Source organism: Microtus ochrogaster, chromosome 7 (assembly GCF_000317375.1).
Source record: "Microtus ochrogaster isolate Prairie Vole_2 chromosome 7, MicOch1.0, whole genome shotgun sequence".
Classification (NCBI taxonomy): Eukaryota; Metazoa; Chordata; class Mammalia; order Rodentia; family Cricetidae; genus Microtus; species Microtus ochrogaster.
The window spans coordinates 61,964,927-61,988,091 of record NC_022014.1 but is presented as its reverse complement, the minus strand read 5'-3'; the positions used below and the strand labels follow the sequence as shown (position 1 = coordinate 61,988,091).

The 23,165-nt window shown below is 51.7% G+C and overlaps 1 protein-coding gene across 3 annotated transcripts in view; it reads right to left on the bottom strand.

Annotated features, from left to right (window-relative positions):
• Nucleotides 1-23,165, bottom strand: part of Bcas3 (BCAS3, microtubule associated cell migration factor) — a 498,657-nt gene that overhangs the window by 5,044 nt on the left and 470,448 nt on the right. For all 3 annotated transcript variants that reach the window (XM_026780237.1, XM_005350452.3, XM_005350453.3), the window contains one exon: nucleotides 18,091-18,258. In XM_026780237.1, the coding sequence (XP_026636038.1) occupies nucleotides 18,091-18,258 (168 nt within the window). The remainder of the gene's footprint in view (nucleotides 1-18,090; nucleotides 18,259-23,165) is intronic.

Here is a 23,165-nt window from a genome sequence, read left to right as displayed (position 1 = left end):
TTGTCTCAGGGCAAAGAGAGGTGGCTAGCCTCTCGAAGGACTCCGGTTACCTGGAAGCACCAGCCCGGGTACACACCAAGAGGGGCCGTACTCAGTCTCCGTGAGGAGACAGGCACAGCTGCCCCTGATCCTCATCCTACACAGTGGGTACGGCCACTTGGCCAAGCCTGAGTCGCCGTGCCATGGCTCTGTGTGGATGCCGACGAGTGATGGGGTTTTAGGGGTGATGGCATGACTTTTCGCACATTAGCTATTTGTACTGAGCCACGTGAGGTCTGGTTCCCCATTCTCTAGAGAGGGAGGAGGACACAGAGGACACTAGGCCTTAGTGAGACTTGGCACAGCTGTGGCAGCCTTAGTGAGAGGAGGGCTCTGGCAGAAGGCCAAAGTGAATTCTGCAATGGGCTGGGCATTCTTCGGGTCTGAGCCTTGGAGGGCTCCTGGCTCCTGGCTGGTTGTAGGGAGCCCAAGTCTCCAGGACCCAGAAGAACCCCCTTGGACCTGTGTGTGTTTGGAAGAGGGTACCCCGGGGAGGGACCAGGCTCAGCCTTGGGGCAGTCCTGGGACTTCCACCACCGCAAAAGGATAGGCGGCCCCAGCTACTGCATGCCCTGGGAGTCAGCCTCTGTGCTCTGTGCACACATGAGTGCCAAGACGCTGCTCATTACAGGGATTAGCAGAGCACTTTTATTAGGTCCTGGCTGTAGCCACGTACCCGAGGCCCTAAACTAACCACCCAGGCTGCCCAGTAGGAGTGGGATTAGACCTGGTGGGAGGAGTCTGCTCCTGCTGAGACTATAGCCACTTCCTGTGGCGAAGAGGGGGTAAACCTTCCCTAAGCGGCTGACTCAGAACTTCAGCGGGAGAAGAAAGGCAGGTGGGCCGCCCTTCTACCTGGGATGGAGGAAGCAGTGCAGGGAGGCTGTTAAGAGCAGAGACTCTGGCCACCTGCTTCCTGGCGACTTTGGGCAGGTGCCCTGGGTTCCTGAACATAAGGACAGCAATGTCTGTTTCAGAGCCTGGCCATAGGAATGAAATTAAATAATGTATGTACAGCACAGCACAAAGTGCTCAGAGCCTCCAGTCAGCAAATGTGAGTTACTATTATTGCTGCAATCGAATCAGTCACTGCGATTATCCCCAGGACTCGAGGGCCCTCTCCAGCCTCCTCCCCCTGCAGGTGGCCCTGCCACCCAAGCCCCCACCAGTTCTGCCTCCACTGGAGTCTGGGCAGAGATTCTTTTTAATCAAGAAATGGTGCAGGGAGGAAGACGGTGGATTCGTGTTTACAGCTTTTCATTTCCTTCCTTGCCCCCTTCCAAACACCTTCTCCCAAGATGGAGAATAAATTCCCAGCCCTGTTGACATGCATTGATTTCCCTCCTACGTCTACCTCCCAGCTCTCCACTTTAGTGGGGGCTGTGGTAAAGACCCCCTGCCTGGGGTGGGCTTGGTGGGAGCTCAAGGCAGCGACATAGAGAGGCCAGCCATGTGCCCCTGTCTTGCCCAGCGCAAGAAAAGATTTGTAAAAAAAACCAAACAGTTCTCAGTTCCTTTTGCTTGAGGGTTCTTGGGTGGAGAGGCAGCTGTGTGTTGGGTGGGGGGAAGGGGTGTCCCCTCATTAAGAAGTCAGACTGACCAGCATCTCCCCTTGAAGGGATAAAAGTGAGGGGACCAGACGACCACAGGATAGATACAAGTTCAGATGGGGTCTGTCTCAAGCAAGGCATTTTGTTAGCAAGAAGCTTGCTCACAGGGGCTAGAACTAGCTAGGCACAGACAGCACAGAAAAAGAGAGAGAGAGAGAGAGAGAGAGAGAGAGAGAGAGAGAGAGAGAGAGAGAGAGATAGATAATGATAAAGGGAAGATGGGAGGCCTGAATGCTTCCAGGGGCTGAGACCTGGACCGATGGTCTTGATGTCACCTGGGAAGTGACTGGACCTGGCAGACATGGTGAGGTGTTGTCTCATCCAGCTCAGAGCCTGTCGATCGCTGTTGGAGGATGACTGAGGAGGTAGAGGCTTGTTCAGGGGGGAACACAGATGGTGTGGTGTTGGCTGAGACTGTTGCTAACTGTGACAGCACCATCAGAGGCCACACCCTCGTCTGGAGCCAGCCTCAGCCCCCAGGGCCCGTGTTTTAAGAGGTTAAAGTAGAACAGCTGAAGGAAGCAGCCTAGATGGAGGCCACAGCTTTCTTTCCTTTACACTTAGCTGAAGGCTGCCTGGCCCCTCCAGACCTTCCCTCTGTGCCCTCTCCAGCCTTCCTTCCCGTCATGCTTCTACGCTTACAAAGATGCCAACAGTCAAAGGGCTTCCCATCCTGGTGAGGTCTGGAAAGGATGGAAGCTGAAGCTAGTGGAGACCGAGACAGGGGTCACCTTTCTCCTCCAGCAGGGTCTTTGGGACCTTGCCTGGCTGGCCTTGGTGAAGCTGCAGGGCTAAGGTTGAAAAGGCTCCGCCTATTCAGATCACAAGAATCCTGGTTGGGAGATGAAAAGCAGGGCTAGCTCTGGCCTGCTCTTATCTCTGGGGCTTAACACCTATGTCTGAACCCAGATCCCTGGCTGGCTGACGCCAGTCTTCTGGTGTCTTACAACACACACAGCCTGGCGCCATGAGTGCTTTCAGAGTGTGGCCGCCTGGGGCAACATTAGTCTCTTTCCTGGCCAGGGCAACCCTCAGGCCTCCCATGAACACACCTGCCTTTCTCTTTGCTCAGCTTTGCCCTGACTCAGATGCACACTGAGACACAGACCATCAAGAGAGAATGAGGCTAAGACCCTATGGTCTAAACTGTCCCCCAGTCATCAGCCACCAGTGGTGAAGGCGTATCTCAGGTGTTTTCAGCTCAGGGAGCCTTGGCCACAGGGCCATGCCTGGTGACTAAGAGTCTCAGCTCCTACTGTGGAGAGACCTGAGGCCCAAGAGAACTCGGATGCTTCTGGGTACCCACAGCCTTTAGACAGTGATATGGGGGCCAGTACTAGGAGGGGGCAATATTTAGGGAGACAGATGGACCAACAGAGTTCTGCTTTAAGCGTCCACTCAGAAACCTGGCAAAGAGCCCCCGGGAATTCGGTTCTCAACAGCAGGCCAGTGTGGTACCAACCCCACTGCATAGGGGCCTGGAGGCAGGCCAGACAGCTGAAGCCCTGGTGGGCCCACGGAAGAGGGGTGTGTGGTGACAGGAGAGGGGTACATTAGAAACGCAGAGGAAGGAGAATGAAAGCAGGGGTGTGACATGGAGGAAGAGAAGCTGGGGAGGGGAGATCTCAGAAGGAGGTCTGTCTTGTCTCGTGGCCACATGGTCTCTAGTCTTTCTGCTAGAGCTGACCAAATGTGTCTGTGTAGGCATGTGTATGTTGTGGGGGTGGAGAGGGGCACTGGAGTTCTGGGCAGAGCTGATTACAGGGTGGCCCCACATCTCTTGAAGAGCAACATCAGGTTGGTGGGTGGGGTCTGGCCAAGAGAAGCACTGATCTGCATGGGGGCTGGAGCCTACTCTCCCACACATGGGGTCTTGTACCATCAGGGTTGCAGTACCCCACTGCCAGGAAACTCACACCATCTGAATCCCCCTAAGTCTTAGCATCCAAGGATAAGATAGAAGGACCAGTAACCCATGCCACACCCCTCAATACTCAGTGACCTTCCCAGCACCCAGCATATTAAAGGAACTCTTCTGTCACAGACTACAAGGGAACAGAAAAGGCGAAGTTGAACTGGCCCACACTTCCCACTGAGGCATTGGTGACTGGCTAAAGCCAAGCTTCAGTTATATCCCAGACTGAGTTCCCGACAGAGCCACGAGGAGAGAGAGGGTTATGGGAGGGACACTGCTCTGACCCTAGTGCTGTCACAGAGTGCAGAATAACCTGGGAAAGTCACCTGCATTTGCAGACGGTGAGGGGACAGTGTGCTCTAGCGGTGTCGTGGGGTGTGTGTAAGGCTCTCAGGAGAGTACCTTAGACACCTGCACCTTAGGCGGAGTAAGGACCTGAGCTAGAAATCACTTCTGCTTCTCTCGCCCAGGTTCTGAGCCTTGGCACCATTTAAGGCTGACTCAAGAGTTGGATAGCAGAGGGACATATCTTTGGGGATGGAAAAGCCGGGCCCTGTGCATGACTTTGTTGTGTGGGTCCTAACTGGGGAGGGGGGGGAGGCTAGAAGGAGTCTCATAAACTGGACATGTGTGTCCCGTCCCACACAGTCCTGAAAAGAAGACACTTCGTGGGAATCAGGCGCCCAGCAGCTGGTGCCGACCCGCCCTCCTCTTCAAGTGTAGCTACCAGGCCTGGAGGCCCCTGGCAGATGAGCTAGCCTCCAGCCTTATGAGATAGCACAGAGCCACAGCCCACGGGAGAGATGCTACGCTTTGAACACTGCTGACCGGTGGGGACTGGAGCCACATCTGGTTCTCATTGAAATGTCCAAGTGTAATTAATGCTCTACAACGTGGCGGAAGGGTTCGGTAAGACGTGTTTACCCCCTTCCATCAGGGCTAAGAAATCAGTTTCTTGTTCCACCAGCAGACCAGCCCTCTTTCCTGTGGCTGGCCTGCCCTAGTCTGAGAGGGCAAAGACCTGCCCATCCCCCATCTGTTTGTCTTTATTCTTCTGTCTTTCCCTCTCTGTTTCCTTCCTTCACTCCCTCCCTCCTTTTCTTCTGTTGCCACAGGTTCTCATTGTGTTCTACAAGCTAGTCTTGAACGCCTCAGTTTGAGAGCTCTTTCCACCTCAGCCTTTTGAGTAGCTTGAACTACAGGTGCCCTTATGAACCACAGACTGAACTACAGGTATGTGTTCTCTCATCTCCTTTCTAGAACGCACGGTGGGGCCAGCAGTGGGCATGTGATACACAGGGTACTCCCCCCCCCCACGCTGTCTACCCACACTACACTGAAGGCTGTGACTACAGTGTGTAGTCCACACTGGGAGCTGGTGGGCGGGGGAGGTGACTGTCACCATTCCTCCTGTGAGGCTCTTCCCCAGCCCTGAGGAGGAAGCCTGGTTTACTTCAGTGCCGCCTATCCCTTCCACAGGGAGACACGGGTGCCCTCTCAGACTGCACCAAGGGAATCCCTTCTTTGTAGCCGCATATGACAGGCAGCGCTTAGAGTGCTGATTCTTGGTGCTGCGACAAGAGGTCCTGCCACCTTGCACAGTGGCCCTAAGGCCCAGGGCAGGGTGAGGCAGGTCCTTGCATGGGGATGCCCCTACCCGGCTCATACACAAAGGGGCATCAGTCTACCAGATGAGAGAGAGAGGGGGGGGGTGTCTGGGCCATGAAAGGAATGCCTTGGGCCTTCATCTAAGAGCTCAGAACAGCAGGGACAGCAGGATCTGAGGAAGATTGTTCAAAACCACACCCCCAGGGCATCTTCCTTCCCAGCCTCCTGCTTGGGACCTCCCCACAGCCAAGCAGAGGGCTCCAGGGATGCTGCTCCCCCAGCTTCCCTTCCCACCCGAGCATCTTCAGTTTATGGCGCCTTTTTACTCAGGGATTTATGACTTTCATGGTAATGGGCTCCATTCTATTTCCTCTGCGCTGATATTTCTAATCATTACGGTGTGGCTTTATGAGCATTTCTTAATAAGTGGAGGTATTTTTTCCCTTTGAAACAAACTGCCCTGTGAGTTAATGACTTGTTGTGGGTGTGACCCAGAGACAAGTGGAAGTTGGGGAGGGGCTGACAAGGGTTGGGGCTGTATGGAATCTTTTAGATTTAAACAAAACTGTGCTGAGGTCCCTTTAAGACTCTTGGTTCGCGCGCCCATACTCAAGGCTCACTAACTGCTCACAGGCAGCTTCAACCAGGCACCTGCGGCATCTGTGGGCTGGTCAGCACTCTCCCGGAGGATGGGTAGGAACCTACCAGTCCTAGGCCTTTTGTATGTGTTGCCAAATACAAGCTAGGCCTTGGTAGGCAATTTAATTCTTTGGTGGCATTTAGGTTAGGACCCCATGCTTGGTAGCTTCTCCACTGATGAGTAAAGTTTTAAGGAAACGGACCCAACTCCCTGTCCAGTGGTCCCACGCTAAGTCTGACAAAAGAGATTCATCAGGATGAGGCCTCTGTGGCCCCCGATATGGTCTCAGCCTGCGCTGTAAAGACTGTGCGCCTGCGCCATGGTGTGTGTGTGTGTGTGTGTGTGTGTGTGTGTGTGTGTGTGTAGGGGGTGTTGTCTTAGTTAACTACAGTGATGCCACCCTTCCCTGACTGCGGCCCAGTCTGGGCTGATGTGCTCCGCCTTTGTGCTGGTCTCAGACAGGCTGCTGGTGCCGGGCCCTATTCATCATTCAGTTCCGCTGGAGGATGACAAATCTAGAAATGCCAGTCCACTTTGGTGGATTAAGATATTGATTTGCCCGGTGAGCAGAAGTGCATTTGTTCTGCGAGCCTTCCCGTGGGTAGGAAGGGGTTAACCAAATGTTTATCACAAGGCTGGCTTCAGAGTTGAAAGTAATGTGATCAGTAATGAATTTTGTGTTACATTAGGTTGTATAAATGGACAGACAAGCGCAGACAACAAGTGGCCAGGAGTCGGGGCTAATCTAATGATGTAAAAATAGAGACAGCACCAATTATACCAGGGGCCAGCTCCAGGCTCCTGCAGGGACTGCAAATGAATAGGTACAAATCAAATTACTCACTAATAGACGCACTACAAGAGGGGCAGTCAATGGTAAATGCATTAGAGCCCAGTGACCTCTCTGCTCTGCACAGCAGAGTCCCAAAATTTGACTTCCATCTTCAGAGTGGGGGGCAGGGAGTGGTGCTCTCAAAGAAACTCTTGTTGGGTGAAACATGGCCACCGCTCCCTATCCCAAAGCGGAAGAGACCTCCTGTCCTGACCTCCAGTGCTTCCTGAAGCCTGAGCTCCAGGGGAGGGGAGACACCCATGTGAGGGGCATAAAGAGCGGTAGGACCGAGCCTTCCGTACAGGCAGACAGCTTACATACCCAGACACTTCATAGCCATGTGTCTCCCGGGGGTGCTGTTTTTGACTGCTACGTCAAGGGCTGTGTCTGCATTGGAAATAAAATAGTTCTTTAAAGTCGATCACACAATGAACGGACCTCCCAAGAGTCAACAAGAGCTGAGATCAAACTGAGGACATAGCAAGATCTGGTCTGACCACCGATGGCTTCGCAGGGTGGAATTCTGTGGTCTGTTCCAAGGTCCAGCACATGTCGATTTCCCATTAGCCAAAGCTAGCGATAGCCACCCCTTCCTTCTTCCTCCTCGGTCTCCCACGGCCTGAGTTCCTCTATTCCTGCTTGCTTCAGGGGGTGGGAAGGGAAGGCTGAGGATGTAGGCCCAGGCTTTGGGGTAGCTCCTTGTATATTCGTCCATGTTCAAAGCTGCTTGACACTGCGCTGCGCTTCTTTGGGAGGGCTTGTGGTCTCATGCTCAGAGGTAACCCTGGATCCCGACAGTCAGCTCTTGGGGTTTGGGGATGAATGAAGTATGAAACCAAAGAAGCTCTAAGTCTTCCAAGAACTGGTCCAAGCTCCATGGAGGCGTGGCCGCACAGCCTTGATTCACATTGCCCCAAGCACCCTAAGGCCAGCACCATACACTCGCACACATGAATGGAGATGCCATGTTGCTCGTGGCCAGCTGGCGCCTGGAGACACAGGGAACGTGCCAGTGTGATGGGCTCGGAGGAGGTGAGGATAAGGAATGGAGAAAAGCGTCCGAATAAATGAAGGGACTAGGTCTCCCCAAACTTGATTAAATGCAGAGGGGTGAACTGCAAGCTACTGAGCTACAGGGACAAGACACGTGTGGTGGACGGGGACAGGCACAGCTATAAAAACTACAGGATTCAGCCGGCAGACTTAAAATTGTCTCAGGCAGTGGGGCCTGCAGGTTCCTGGGGCCAGAGGTAGTGTAGGGAAGAGCAGGCAGCAAGAAGCTGGAGCCCTGTCTGCTGTATTTGCTGTGGGCAATCCAAAATGTCTCATGCATAATGCAGTCAAGGGTCATCTCTGCCCTTCCTTTCCTGCCGGTGTCCCTGTTTCCTAATCTATGGTCCCTCGCCATCTGAGAAGCTGCAGCAGAAGGGAAGGGGGGCATTTATCCCCTACGGTGGTGCTCTACCTTACTGGGACCTCACAGTGATTAAAGGTGAAGGCCCTGCAGAGGAGGAGGGACCAAGAAGAATCCTCCTTTGGGTTAACCATTTACCCGCTGTAATGATACAGGGGAGGCCCCTGCCAACAGTCCTGCAGCCCTCCACCCTGAGCCCAAGCCCGCACATGCTCTGCAGTCCCTCTCCTTGGGGCGACATGTGGAAAGGATATGCTCAAGAGTCACCAAAGAGGCCACACTGGCACTTCCTCTTTGTTGACAAGAATCAGCATGCCATGCCATGGGCAAACAGGACATGTGCAGAGGAAACTTATTAGTCTGGACTCTCACTGCGGTTCCTCTGGCGGCAGTTCCAGAGGGGACAGAAGAGAGGGGCAGAAAAAGCAACCTCGCTGGAATCAGTTCTAAGACTTGGCCTGGAACTAACAAGTGTGTCTTTTGAGCAAGATAATTATTCCCATGGCTTTGGCTGCCTTTCATTTACCTCTCAGAGGCCACAAAAACCCAATCAGTCATTCAACAAACATTAACTGAAGCTCAGCCTGGCGGTCATCCCAGGGCTGCATGCTGGGCAAGGAGAACTGGCGGTTAAAGGTAACAAAGATGAATCAGATGGGTCCAGGGAACAAGAACTGGGTCAAGATGCACCCGTGGCACTATGTATAAGGGAGGAGTAAAGGCCCCACAGAGCTGGTCTTTCCCCAGGTGGCATGGAGAAGGACATCGGGCAGAACTCCTTAATGGAAAAGTCAATGAACACCCTTTCCCAGGGCCAAGCACCCCGAATGCAGCTTGTATGGAGAGGCTTTCAGGGAGCACACGTGGGCAAGGGGGTGAGCTGAAGGAGGAGAGTATAGGTTTGGTCCAAAGAAATGAAGGCATGGTCTACTTCAACGTGGACCAATGTGCTGGGGAGCTGCAGTCATATGCTTACAGGATGCTGGGGGAGACTGAAGTGGGATGGGAAGGTGGCTCAGGCAGGAGGAGGAGGCAGGGATGGCCTGTAAGACATTTAAGATCCATGGCGAGAGCCTGGGTTGGGCTATGGAGACAGTTGGCATGTTCTAAGTAGGGAAGTGACCTCGGCTTCCCTGAGAATTGGGTCTCCATCCTTTATTGGGGTCCCCTTTTTGAATAAAAAAATGGGTCACATTCCGAGCAGGTGAGACTGGTAAGATGATCAGAACTGGACACTCTTATTTTGGAAATTACGTTTTCCTTGGTGATGTTGGAGATTGAACTCAGAACCCTGTGCACGGTAGATCAGCACGCTACCAGTGAGTATGTACCCAGTTAGTTCAAATTCTCTCTCTCTCTCCTCTCTCTCTCTCTCTCTCTCTCTCGACAGGCTGTCCTGGAACTTGATTTATAGACCAGGCTAGCCTTGATCTCACGGAGATCCACCTGCCTCTGCCTCCTGAGTGCTGGGATTAAAGGTGTGTGTCACTACCACCTGGTTTATCGCTGGCTTTGGAAGCTGGAGAGGAACATCTAATAACCTGGCATAATTGTGACGACAGGACATTTGCATAGCAGATCGAGTCACTTAAGCCCGCCCACCCTGCTCTGAGTGATGGGGATGATACAGACCACAGAGTGCAGTGTCCAGGGTCTGTTCACCATGAGGATGGGAAGCGAGTGCTCCCAGCATTTCCTGTTTCACTCCTAAGAGATGAGAGAATTAAACCCAGAGGGAGAAAAAGGCCCAGGGCCAAATGCTTTCTTCCATGTCTTGAATCTAAATCTCACCAGAAGAGAAATAGTGTTTTTCCTAGTAGCAGCAGCTGGCTTAGGCACTGAAGGGACTCTCAAGACTTGGCCCTTGCTCCTGGCGGAAAATAGCTAGAAACAGGCACTAGGATGCTGGGCTAAGACACAAATAGCAGCCACCCACAATCCCACAGCTGTCCTTCCCCACCGTGCAGGGCAGCTTAGGTCTGTATGGCGGCTCTGGTCTCTCATCCTTAGCAGTCTGGACACCTGGGGCTGGAAAGCGCCCTCTGCTAAGTGTCCCATGGAGGCTCACATTTGGATAGCTGGTCCCCAGCTGGTGGTGCTATTTTGAGAGGTGGGTCCTGGCTACAGGAAGTGGTTCATTCTGCTATTCTGCCCTCTATGAGGACACGGAGATTTTCTACCATACACTCTGGCCACCAAGATGTTCTGCCCAAGCAACCATGGACTGACCTCTCTGAAATCATGAGCCAAAATAAATCCCTCTTTTTTAAAGTTCTCCTGTATCTCTCAGAGCAATCAGAAACTAACACAGTATGTTAAAAGCCCTCTAGATTCCCCCTGGGCATGTCTATCAGGGCCTTTCCAGGTAGGCTTAATGGAGGAGGGAAGCTTCTCACGGTCTGAATAAAAAGGGGAAGCGAGCTGAACATCAGTCTCTCTCTCTCTCTCTCTCTCTCTCTCTCTCTCTCTCTCTCTCTCTCTCTCTGTCTCTCTCTCTCTCTCTCTCTCTGTCTCTCTCTCCTGATGATGAATGTAGTATGACCAGCTGCTGCCCAATATTCACGTCACCATGCCTTCCCACCAAAACAGATGGCATTCCTGCTTTAACCATGAGCCCAGAGAAACCCTCCTTGCCTTGAGCTGCTCCTATCAGCAATGAGAAGAGTGACTAATGTATGCCACATTCTAGAAGACCAGGCTCTGGGGCTGGGGAGAGAAGCCTGAGTTCTGCTTGTTTTAATCACTAATAGGTCCTGGTGGGAGCTGGGAACAGGAGCTAGAGAGAACAGACCACAACTCGGTGCTATCACCTCCCCCAGGGCTTCTCTCAATTCCAAGATAGGAACTGTGGCTTCCCTCTTCTCCCCTGGTCTGGTGAGGGACGTGATAGACGGGAGAGAGCCGGCCTGCCATTGAGACCATAGAGAGGGTGTGTGGGCCACCGAAGAGGTCATTGAGAGAAGACACTGAAAGAATTCTTGTTTTGTAAATGCTATAGAAGGAAAAACCCAGGGTCCCTACAGACAAAGCAGAGAAGGTCCCGACACCTGGCTAAACTACCTTGATGATGGTGGCATTTTCCAGGGAACCTGGTAATGAGGAGAAACAGGTATCTCTGAGGCAGAGATGCTCAGAGTCCTTGGTGAGAGAGCGAGACCCAGCCTAGAGAACTGGTTTGGAAGGGTCACACTTGTGATCTGGAGAAGGGAGGCCAGGAGGATGAAGAGATGGACAAGGAAAGTAAGGGTATCTGCTACACTGGGTATCATCGGGAGGACGGGTATTATCATTTTCAAGAGACCAAAATGAAGGCTGGAGAGACTCAGTGGTTGAAGGCACCTGCCAACAGGATTGAACAGCCTGAGATCTGGGTTCAGTCCCTGGAACCCGGATGGTGGAAGGAGAGAGCCGACTTCTGCAAGTTGTCCAGGGCCCTCTACATGAACCCCACTCGGTAAATAAAAAAATAAAGAAATGTAAGACGTTTTTAACAAAGAAGATGAAGATGGGAACCTTTCCCAAGGTACCTGGAGTCAACACCACTAAAATTCAGGGACAGAAGGTGGAGGAGACAGGAAGATCACGTTAGACCTCAGAGCAGCTTGGCTGGGCATGGTAGCGCATGTGGCCTGTGGGTGATGAGGCAGCCTCGCCTTGGAAAGGGCACGACCTTCACTTAGACATGTTTATGTGTGTGTGGTATGCATGCATACATGGCTGTATGTGTGTAGGCACATGCTCATGGAGGCCCAAGATAGATGTCAAGAGTCTAAATCACTATTTATTCCGGGAGGCAGGGGCTCTCGATATGACTAGTCTTGCTAGCAGGCTTGCTTCTGGGTTCCCTTGTCTATGCTCCTTCCCGCTGCTGTAATTCTGCTCCTCGTGTCTGCACGACAAACACTTGGTCCACTGAGGCCTGATCCCCGAACCCAGCTCTGGTTCTCCCTGCCCCGCCTACCACAAGGAGAGCACTCTTGTTCCGTGCTCCGCTTCATCGCGGCCTAGAAACGACAGAGCCATGAGATCATGCACTGAAACTTCCGAACTTTGAGTCCCAGTATTTGTTTCTTCCTTTAAAAAGGGGGGAAAAGAAGAGAAGAGGAGAGAGAGAGACGAGAAAAACCACAGACCTGGCAAAGGAACATGATGGGCATACAACATGCTGCTGGCTTCTACATGTTTGGCAAGGAAAGAGTTCTCCAGGGCACAACATTCTCCTGAGTGGCAACTGTTTTCATTTGAGATATGGGGCGGATTCTAACAGTTCCACTTTTTAAAAAAGATACTTTATTTATTTTTATCTCATGTGTATGAGTGTTACCTGCATGCATATATGTGCACCACACACATGCCTGGTGTACACAGAGGCCAGGAAGAGGGTGCTGGATCCCCAGGAACTGGGAATTACATAGGGGTATGATTTACCATGTGTGTGCAGGGAACTGAACCTGCACCCTATACAAGAACAGCAAACACTATTAACCACCTGAGCCACCTCTACGGCCCGCAACCTCCTTTTGAGACAAGATCTCCTGTAGCCCAGGTGGACCTTGAACTCACTACTTAGCAGAGGATGACCTTCAACTTCTGATCTTCCTGCCTCTACCTTCTGAGTTCTGGAATGTATTGACGTGTACACCAACATCTTGCTAGAAATTGCCAATCTTCATGGCAGGATTAGGCTCCAACACACTGAATTTCTAGGATTAGTGAACACATTTAACTAACTCCTTATAAAAGCTAACATTTATTTTTATTTACTAATTAAAAACATTACTTTTGTATGCATGGGTGTTTTCCCTGCATGTGTGTCTGTTTGTGTACCGTGTGTGTGTGCGTGTGTGTGTGTGGGGGGGGACCTGCAGAGAGGAGAAGAGAGCATTGGATCATCTGGAACTAGAGTCACAGATGGTTGTGAGCCATGTATGAGTGCTGGGAACTGAACCTGGGTCCTTTGGAAGAGCATCCAGCACTCTGAAGCAGTGAGCTGTCTCTCTAGCCTCAGCTGCGGTTTCTTGAGACTTCACTTTCTACAGCCCTACAGTGAGGGTTGGCAGCAATGCATGGGCTCCCCACATGCACACAGACCTTAATAAAGTTGTCTTTTGAAAAGCATATGAAATCACAGACCTCTGTTAATGAACTGACCATCTACAAACTATGTGATGTTCAAAATATGCTTCTCATTGTTAGGAAGGGGGGAAAGCAGCACAGCCCTTTTGATAAATGAAGTTAACTGAAAACAATGTTAAAGCCTTGAATGTGGGGTCACTAAGATATGGACAGGCACTAGCAGAAGATCTAGCAGATCAACTACAGCCTTGGTTTTCAAATTGCCAACCACAGTTCACTGAAGAATCATGAAATCAGAGCGGTGTGCTTAGAGAGTGCTAGCATGCACGTCTGAGGCACCACGCCGCTGTGAAAGCCTGAGTATCTGGGAAACAGGGTCAGGGCGTAGTATTTTTTACAGCAGGGAGTGCGAGGCCCCGGTGGATGGAGCCGCCCCTTGACTGTTAGTTTAGTAGGGACGGGAAAGGAGACTAGAATGTCACCAGCAAAGACAGTCATTCTTGCCCTTGAGACTGCGTGGGAGTCCACAATACTTGAACCGGGATGCTGCGTTCTACACATAAGGTTGGGGCTTTGGGGGTGAAGCGTTGGAGTAGGCAAGAGAGGATGAGAAGTCTGAACCACTGACTGGAGGAGTCGGAAGGTTTAGAATGGACTCCACGTGTACCCGAGTGTTTATTTAAATCCCCCTTTTAGGGGAGTATTAAATTAGATATTTACCTAGACAGAAAACAACTGGGATAAGTCGATATTTTGTTTATTTTAAAAAAGAAAAGGATCCCAGGGGCTCAGCTTGACTAGCTTGAGAACAGTGGGGATGGGTCTGGAGAGGGTGACCTAGCCAGGATGGCTTTGTATAACCCAAGTGGGGTGTGCCTAGAGAAGGAACTGCCCAGACCAAGGCTGAGCTCTTAGAAGTGTGGATTTATCAGTAGGTGACTGGGTAGATGGTTCTGGAAATCAGGAGTGAGGTTGGTTTGGATGTTATCAGTTTACCCATAATGACTAAGGCTACAGAAGTAGAGATTGCCTTGTGCTGAAGGAGAAGCGAATAGCCTTGAGAACAGGACAGTCAGAGACAGCAGAACCAGGGGCTAGGAGGGTTCATAGGCCCAGGTGGAGGTTCCTGGGTGTCTAGTGATGACTTCAGGGAGGAGAGTGGGGGGGATGGGGACACGAGGCGCTCCTCTTTGGCTAGAGGATGCTTAGCATCTGGGTGGTAGGGAGCTGACAGGATTTCAAATGACAACCATTCTCTGGCAGTGTGAGCTTGGGTATGGTGGGAGGTTTCAGGGGAATGGGGCGGGGGTGTGTGTGTGTGTGTGTGAAACAGAATGGCTGCAGGAGGAAGTGGCTGACGGCAAGATGGGGACCAGAGAACTGGGCATCTCTGAAAGAAGGGAAAGGCCGGAAACCCCATCAACACGCAGGGGCTATGGAGAGCTTCAGGCAGATCTCAGCCAGTACACAACTGGCAGCTAGCAGTTACAGGCCTCAGTAAACAGTAGGCACCTAGGGAGACAGACTGCAGTAAACAGTACCCAGGTGGGTGCAGACCTCAGTCAGCAGACAGGTGCTGCCTATCTGCCACAAGCTGGGCTCTGTCCCAGTCACTGGCATTTGCTGCAGAGACGGGTGCCAAGCGAGACCAAAAGAGGGGGCACTAGCCACTGCACAGCACAGCCCAGTGGCCAGGGACCACTTATCTACGGAGGCTCAAGGAAGAGCAAATGGCTCACAGCAGCAACACCAGAGCAGGGCTAGATGGACCTCAGGCTGGAGCCTGAGGCAAGGGATGATGGAGAGGTAACAGGTGGAAGGGGTTCTGGGCAATCAGAAAGAAAGTGGTTTGGCCAGTCACATCGCAGCTGGACCTGCAAACCCAGTGCCAGCTAAACAGACCGACAGGCCAGCACCACCACGGAGGGCTAAACTGACATCTGCACTGCAAGCTCACCACATTCTAAACGGATCTTCTCAAACTTTAATATATGCATGTTAAAACTGGGGTGCTGGGCAAGAGGTGGATTTAGTGGTAGAGAGCTTGCCTAACGCGTGTGAGGCTCTGGGTTCAATCCCCAGCACTGGAAGAAGAATGTCAAGTTCCAATGCTGACAGAGCAGGGATGGACTCTGCATTTCTTTCTCCTTTGTCTGGCTCTGAGGACCAAACCCAGAGATTTGCACAGGCTACCTCCTCCACCAGCTTTGCATAGCTCATCAGAGCTCATCGGCTCCTCGGTGACAGCAGTGTTGCAGGTCACTAGAGTACCTTTAAAAATGATTTTCTTGGTGATACACACCTTTAATCCCAACACTCAGGAGGCAGAGGCAGGTGGATCTCTGTGAGTGTGAGGCCAGTCTGATCTACAGAGTGAGTTCTAGGCCAGCCAGGACTACACAGAGAAACCCTGTTTCAAAAAACCAATTTTTTTTTCTTTTTTACTTAAAAAAATGTATATTCCCATTATATACATCATGATGTCTGAAAACATATATACATTGCAGAATGGCTATTTAACACAAGAATGGCTAAACAGAGCTAATTAACACACATTACCCCATATACTTACCTTGTTTTTTTGGTGGTGAGGACATTTAATATCTATCTGCCTAGCCATTTTCAAGAATACAGTACGTTATTATTTACCAGAGACAATCTATGGTGTGATAGATCTAACATAGGCAGCCTATCCAATGGCTCTCCACCTCCCCATCTGTTTTGGACCGTAGGCTTTTTCCTTACTTGTGTGACAGCACATTTGTCCTGCGGTCCTGTGCCTCCTCGTGAGGCACTGCAGCCAGCCTGTTAAGCTTTTAGGCAGCCAATGACCTATCTGACCGGCTGATAGTTTGCAATAAACAGTGATAATAGGAGTTTTCACACCACGATAGCCACAGTCAGGGGACTGTTTGTGTGGGGGAGGGCTGTTTTTGGCTTCCTGTTGGAGAGGGGGTTGTTACCAGCGCTAGCCAACCCACCATTAACAGTGTTAACACGATCCAAGGGCCTCTGTGTCAGGGGTCTGGAGAGCAAGTCCTGTGGTGGCCAGGGCAGCAAGCTGATAAGGAGATGTCAACATGAAGGTGCCTGGGGGAGGCCCTGAGGCCCTGACTTATCTAGCGCCAGAGTGCCCAACAGAGGCAAACAGAGTACTACCCTATCTGCATGTCCCCGAGTCACCAAGAGGAGGAGAGTTGAGAAGAGAAGAGGGAGGTGTTATGGGCAGAGTGACCTGCTGGAAATTCTCATCTATAGGCACCGTCCTTCCCTGGCCATCCCTAGCCAGGCCTGTCTTTGTGCACTGGCAGGTGACATATTCGCTAGAGAGAAGGAAGGGGACTGGTTGGTTCATTTTTATTTTATTTGCTTACTGACCTAAAAAATCGGCGGCAAATTAAAACAAAACAAAACAAAAAACAACCGTTCATCTAATAGAGTCAAAAGAAAACCATGCTATAGCCATGGTTCAGAAAGCATCTGTCAGTTGGGTTAGCTCCCATGGAAACTGTACTGGCATCTGGCAAGGAGAAGAGCTGCTATCTGGATGTAGAGGGAGAGCAGAGGCTTTGGGATGAATTCTCTATACATCTGGGATGTGAGGATGCAGACGCCTATACATGTGTATGCCTGATGGAGGGGTACACTCTGCTACAGCTCTGAAGGTCACATCTCCTTTCCTTGCAGGGGAAATGGGGGTCAGACTAGGCCAGGTTTCTGAGACAGCTGCCATCTAGGGCCTGACAGGGTCTCCCTATCCCTAATTTAACTCCTCCCACCCATCCACTGTATTCTGTAGGTGCCAATGACTGTCTAGGCAGGAGGCACTAAGCTGTAGAGGAGCTACACCTCTGCCCTTTTAGTGAAGGAGCAGAACTAGCCCAGAGATGCAGGGATGGGGAACCTCACCGCTGAATCTAATACCCACAGAACAGCGGGATGGATTGCCAATGTCAGACCCAGCCACCCCAGGGATTCTAAGCTTCTCCTACCGGGTTCCTCTTCTACAGCAGGGCTGGGACAGGTCACATGGGAGGTGACGTTCCTGGAGGACTCAGGAGCTAGAGAGAAGGCAGGCCTGAAACCTGGGGATCAGGACCTGTTTATCTCATTGACCTCAGCAAACTAGGGACAGGGCCTGTTAGGGGGGTGTTAACACAGGGGTGCAACATTAGGAGAGAGAGAGAGAGAGAGAGAGAGAGAGAGAGAGAGAGAGAGGTAAATAGGAGAGGCACAGGAAGCCTGTGTACTAGCAGAATGGAGATGGGATGACTCTGTGTGTGTGTGTGTGTGTGTGTGTGTGTGTGTGTGTGTGTGTGTGTGTGTGTGTGCGGTGTGCGTGCGTTATATGGGAGTAGGGTTCACTTCTAGCTAAAGGATGTCTTAAGATTACTATATGGATGTAGAAAGCCACTCTGGACTTACCGGACTCTCAAAGGTACCACTCTGGGGTGAAAGGCACGTGAAAGAAAAGTTGTATGGTGTATGCCTGAGCTAGCTCTGCCTGCTTGCTGGCAGGTCCCAGTCCCCAGAGCCTGGAACATGAAGGGGAAGGTATGCTACTACTCATGTCTTCCTTCTCCTGAGGTGTTTTGCTGGGTATAAGTAACTGTCTGTCTGTTTCTCTATCTTTCTCTGTCTTTGTATCTCTGTCTCTCTCTCGTAGAGTTAGAGATCATGCAGGCCAGGCAAGGACCCCGATGCTGAGCTATAGCCCCAGGCCTACAACTGTATTTTTCAGGGTATTTTTGGGTGTTGCTCTAGGGGGAGAGGCAGCTCTGCTGGGAAACCTCCTTCCCACAGGATTTTCTAGTATCAGAGCCTTCTGGAATGAGTAGCACCCAGAGTGCTAAACCATGGAAACAAATGGTTAAAAACATGCCCTCTCCCCTCCAGCTCAACCCCAGAAGTACCCGTCACAACCAAATCAGGCTAGAAGTCTGCCGACAGCTTTACCTGTTCCAGATCCTACAGCATCGCGGCTTGGTGACTCGGCCATGGCATCTGCGAGCCGTTCCCGGAGGCCCTCCTCTGTGTGCTCCATGGAGGACATGTGTCGCAGGCCAAAGCCCTCAGGCCAGCTCCCACACACCTCCAGCAGGGTCACGCTCCGGTCGAAGGTACCTGCAACACATATGGGATGTAAGCACAGTGATATATTACTTGTGTTTGAATAAATAAAACTTGCCTGAAGGTCAGTGCAAAGCAGCACACTGGTCAGCCATACAGGCCAGGCAGCGGTGGCACACACCTTTAATGCCAGCAGTCACCCTAGTTAGTCACAGAGGCTGGGCAGTGGTGGTGCACACCTTTGATCCCAGCACTAGAGAGAAATATAAAACGGGAGGAGACAGGTCTCAGCTCAGTCTCTTCCTGAGGATTCCTGGAGGCAGGATCGCCATTTCAGTATGAGGTAGAGGTAAGAGCCAATGGCTGGCTGCTTTGCTTTTCTGATCTTCAGGTTGGACCCCAATATCTGTCTCTGGGTTTTTATTAGTCGTGCTACACATAAGATGTTGAGACCAGAGCTTCAGAGGGCAGACTATTCTCTGTCTACCTGCCACCTACGGCCTGGCATGCCCAGAGCCAGCTTAGTCTTTTAACCAGAAGGATGAAGGATGGGTGGCTCAGGAACAGGGGTGCGTGAGGCCGAGAACATAACTCATGCCCCTGGGTTGGAGAGCACACTTCCAGGAATGACAGCTATGTGGCTGAGGCGCCTGGAGTTAAAACGGTCTCTTAGGGGTCTCCAGAGACTTCTGAGAGCTCGTACAGAGGGAAGGAACCCCTTCCCAGGTTCATCCCAAATAACCCTGCTGTTCCCTGACATAATCACTCTCCACCTACAACCTCAGGGATGGCGATAGGGGAGGGATGTAGCTCAGCTAATTGACGCTTTCCTAGTACACATGAGACTGGGCACAATCCCCAGCACCAAATTAAGAAACCCAATGACGTGCCTGTGAGCCTAACCCTTGGGAGGTAAGAGGCAGAAGGGTCATAAGTTCAAGGTCATTCTCAGTTACAGCGGTGACTTTGAGGCTAGCCTGGGCTACACGAGGCAATGTCTAAAATAAAAGGCGGCCTGGGGAGATGGCTCAATGACAAAAGTCCTTGAACATGTGCTTGATGACCCAAGCTTGGATCTCCAGAACCCAGGGAGAAGCAGAAACACCTATAATCCCAGTGTTCCTATGGTGAGATGAGAGACAGAGACAGGAGAGTCCCTAGAAGCTCGTGGGTGGGCTAGCCTGGTCCACACAGTGGTGGACAATAAAGGGTCCCTATCTCAAGAAAGGTAGAAGACCGAGACTGACACTCCAGATTGTGGTCTGACTTTCTTTTACACACTATAGCACGTATGTAAGTGTGCACGCACACACCACCACCACGAAGATTAGTAAGGGGGGGTTATGCTGTCTAAGCTTAAAAACAAAAAAGCTTCCTAAGCCACTGTACCCTAGAACTTATTCCCAGCCTCATTTACAGTTGCGGCTTAGCGAGGTCAAGAGCTTAGACTGAAAGCAGGCTGCGACAGACTTGGTGCCAGGACTCAGATGTGCTGATGCCTCGGGCTGGAACTCCTTCTACCTCACTGCAGATCGGCTCCCAGCCGTCAGGGACATGGGCAAGTGCGGGGTACCGTTTCAGGGATGTGGGCGATAGCATCTTCGGCAAGGATCCCTTCTTAATCCAAACCTGCTCCCGAGTTCCAGAAAGTACACTGCGTTCCGCTGAACCCAAGATTAGACGTTACGTGCAAGACCACTTCAAAGTCTGAGTTCAGGCGACTCGATTTTACTCTACGGCAAGTTCACGGAGAAAGCTTACTTCATCCAGCCTCTCTCGGAAAGAGATTATGGTCACGGTCTGTTGCTTTAAGCACATACCATTTCCCCCTCGATTAGGTAACTGAATCCACTACATTTATTGGGGCTTGGTTCCTGCCAGCTCCAGGAGGACCAGGAAAAAAAATGCAAATGCCGACGTTTCCCCAAAGTTAAAAGTACATGAAACACACACTCTTTATCAGGTCTTGTTTCTCCTCTTTGATCAGCCGTCAGAAACTATCTTTCCTCGGTGGGCAGGACTGGGCAGTGTCAGTGCACACTCGCTGCCACTGACAGGTGGTAATAGAGAGGGTGCGAGCCCCAGCCCGGGCGGGCGGCCCTGCCTGTGATAACGGCCCCAGCATGGAGGTGATAACCTTTAGTAAACACTCCGACAGCCGGTGCCTTCATACATCAGCAAAGTGGGCCCGATAATCCTGAACTCTCTGACCAGACAAAGGCCTCGGGCTGGCCGGCTGGGATTTATATGTGTGGCAAGGGTCAGTGCCGGCTCCTGAATTTCATCAGGCAAGTTTGGCTTTGATTTATTTCTCACCTAATTGTGAGGTAGATTCCTGCACAGGGAGAGCGGGCAGCATCTACAGAGGCACTTCCCTGGGAAGGGGCCTGCCTTGAGAGTGTGGTCCTTGCCATCAGTTTATCAGGTGGGACCTCAGCGTGGGGAGCAGCCTTCCATTGGACAGGATTCGAATGGGGGTTTGGGGGTCAGGCACTGGAACTCAGGGGTGGGGTAATGAGTGCCCCGATTCTTAAAGGACCTAAGCTGAACTATAGCCATGCACTAGCAGGAGCCAGGGCCACAGTTGACACTCCAATGTTAGCAACAGCTCCCAGGAGTGTGTCCCCAAGGCCATCCACGAAGGACAGAAGTAAGCATGCAGATTTCTTCCTCTTTAGTCATGTGGGGACTGACAGGCAAGCAGTCTCTGCTCTCCTAAGCTCACAAGGATCCAGAGCCACATCTCCACTGCTCCAAAGAACCAGCCTGGGGCACCTGTGCTCAGTGACAGCAGAAGAGAAGGTCCACCTTTCTCTCTTTACTTAGCTTCATCTGGAAGCCTGGGAATGGAGTGGCCACTCTCGTCACAAGAGCAGGGTACCTGTCACTAAAAGGGTGTTGGTATGTAGTGTTTAGAGGTCAGGGCAGGGAATTGGAAGCAGGAACATGAGGATGGAAGCCAAGTCAGGGAGACAGAAAAAAAATCAGAATAAAGTTGTAGCAAGAGGGGTTTGGGGAAGAAATGGAACAGACCACAAGAAGGCTTTGGGAGAGAGGGCCCAGTCCACAGATGGCAAAAGCCAGAGGAATATGTACGTTTTCAGTCTTGTTTTTAGGATAGGCTCTTACTATGTAACCCAGGCTGGTCTTGCTATGGCAACCTCCCTGACTCAGCCTCCTACGGGTTGGGATTATAGATATGTGTTACCATACCCCTAGTACATAATATATGAAGGGACAAAGTAGCAGGGGAGTCATGCGTGGGTGTTAAGAGTTGGGACTGGAAACCGACCTAGGCTAGAACGCACAGTCTCTGACCTCTACAAGCTGCTAGTTCTAGTCAGGCGCCTCAGACCCCGCACCCACCAGAACTCATGCAAGCCCAGAGCCACTGTGGGGACCGAGCCAGATAAAAGACCGCACGCGACACATTTGTGCTCTGCACATAACAGGTGTGTTTGTGGACATGGCAATACCATGCGGAATGGCTCAGTGGGAGAGTCTTTGCATAGCACGTGGGAGGCCCTGGGTTTGAGTCCCAGCACTGCAAGTAATAACAATGACAGTAACTATCTTGATGACAACCATAGCGCCCCTGGAGGTGGCACCACACATTTCAGCCGTCACAATGACCCTAGCATGGGCACCGAATGCCTAAGTGACACACCTGGAGTCTGTGAATGACAGATGTGGAACGTAAGCTTCCCCATCACCCTGTTAGCACCCATGGTGCTTCCTTTAGTGGCACCTGCTGCAGGAGCAGGTACAGGACAGATCACCTCTACCGTCCTAATGTGTGTTGAGAATGCCTGTCATCTTCAACCAATGCTTTTTAAAAGGTTGCTCACCCTGAGACCAGCCCACGACTCTTGCAGTATCGTACTCATGACTCACCCTGTCTGCCTGATGAACTCGGGAGAGCACAGACCAGCAGCTCTAATCGCTTGGCATGGGCACAGCCAAGAAGCAGTCCATGGGAGAACCCGAGTGCCCAGGAGAGGCCCTCGTTCCTCTCTGTTGTCCTGAGATGCAGAGAGATAACTGCCTCCCTCACCCTGCTAAACGGAGGCCCCGAGGAGGCTCTGATACCCTTTCCTGGGCAGCCACTGTCTGAGGAGCCTGCCATACAGGAGTGAGAGCAGGACAGCGGGAACGTGGGGATCAGCAGGTGCTGGGTGAAGAGGCTAAGCCCTTGGAGGATGAGGTCACTTCTGGCACTTAGGAAACTGCCCATCTTGTCAGTGTTGACGGAATAGCTAGCCTTCGTTTGACTGGCCCAGAGACACTCCCTTGGACAGGGGATGTTTGTGTCCCATTATGGAGACAGGACTGTTTCAGGGGGCCAGCAAATGCTCACCTAGAGCAGGCTATTTGCAGAGCTCAGGGTATGCGCTTGGCAAACAGGGCCTGTGCTGAGGATGTTTACGAGGCCGTCTCATGGCAGCGGCTCCATCCGACTCACACATTCATCCAATATTGATCAGCGTCCACTCTGATATGAGTCAAACCTTCTTCTAAAGGATGACGAAGGCGCGTGAGGGGAAGGTGCTGAGTCCACAAAACTATGCGAGCAGCAGCTACTGATGTCCCCTGAGCTAGAGGGCCAAGAGGTGACTGGTTTTAACTGGTCTTCCTTTGGGAACTCTTCACTCTAGGGTTCTCCCCTGCCCTGCTAGTCTCCAAGTCTGACCTGCTGAGGAAACTTCCCCAGGGGCAATAAACACAAACCCCCAGGCTCTGACAGTGTAGCTGGTGACTTTATCCTTTGCAGTGCAGGAGGAGAAAGTTATGAGTTTACCAAGAAAAATGTGTGATTGGGTCTGAGCGTCCAGCTCAGAGGCAGGGTGTCTTCCCAGCTTGCTTGAAGCTTTACATTCAATTCTCAACACACACACACACACACACACACACACACACACACACACGGAGGGAGGGAGGGAGGGAGGGAGGGAGGGAGGGAG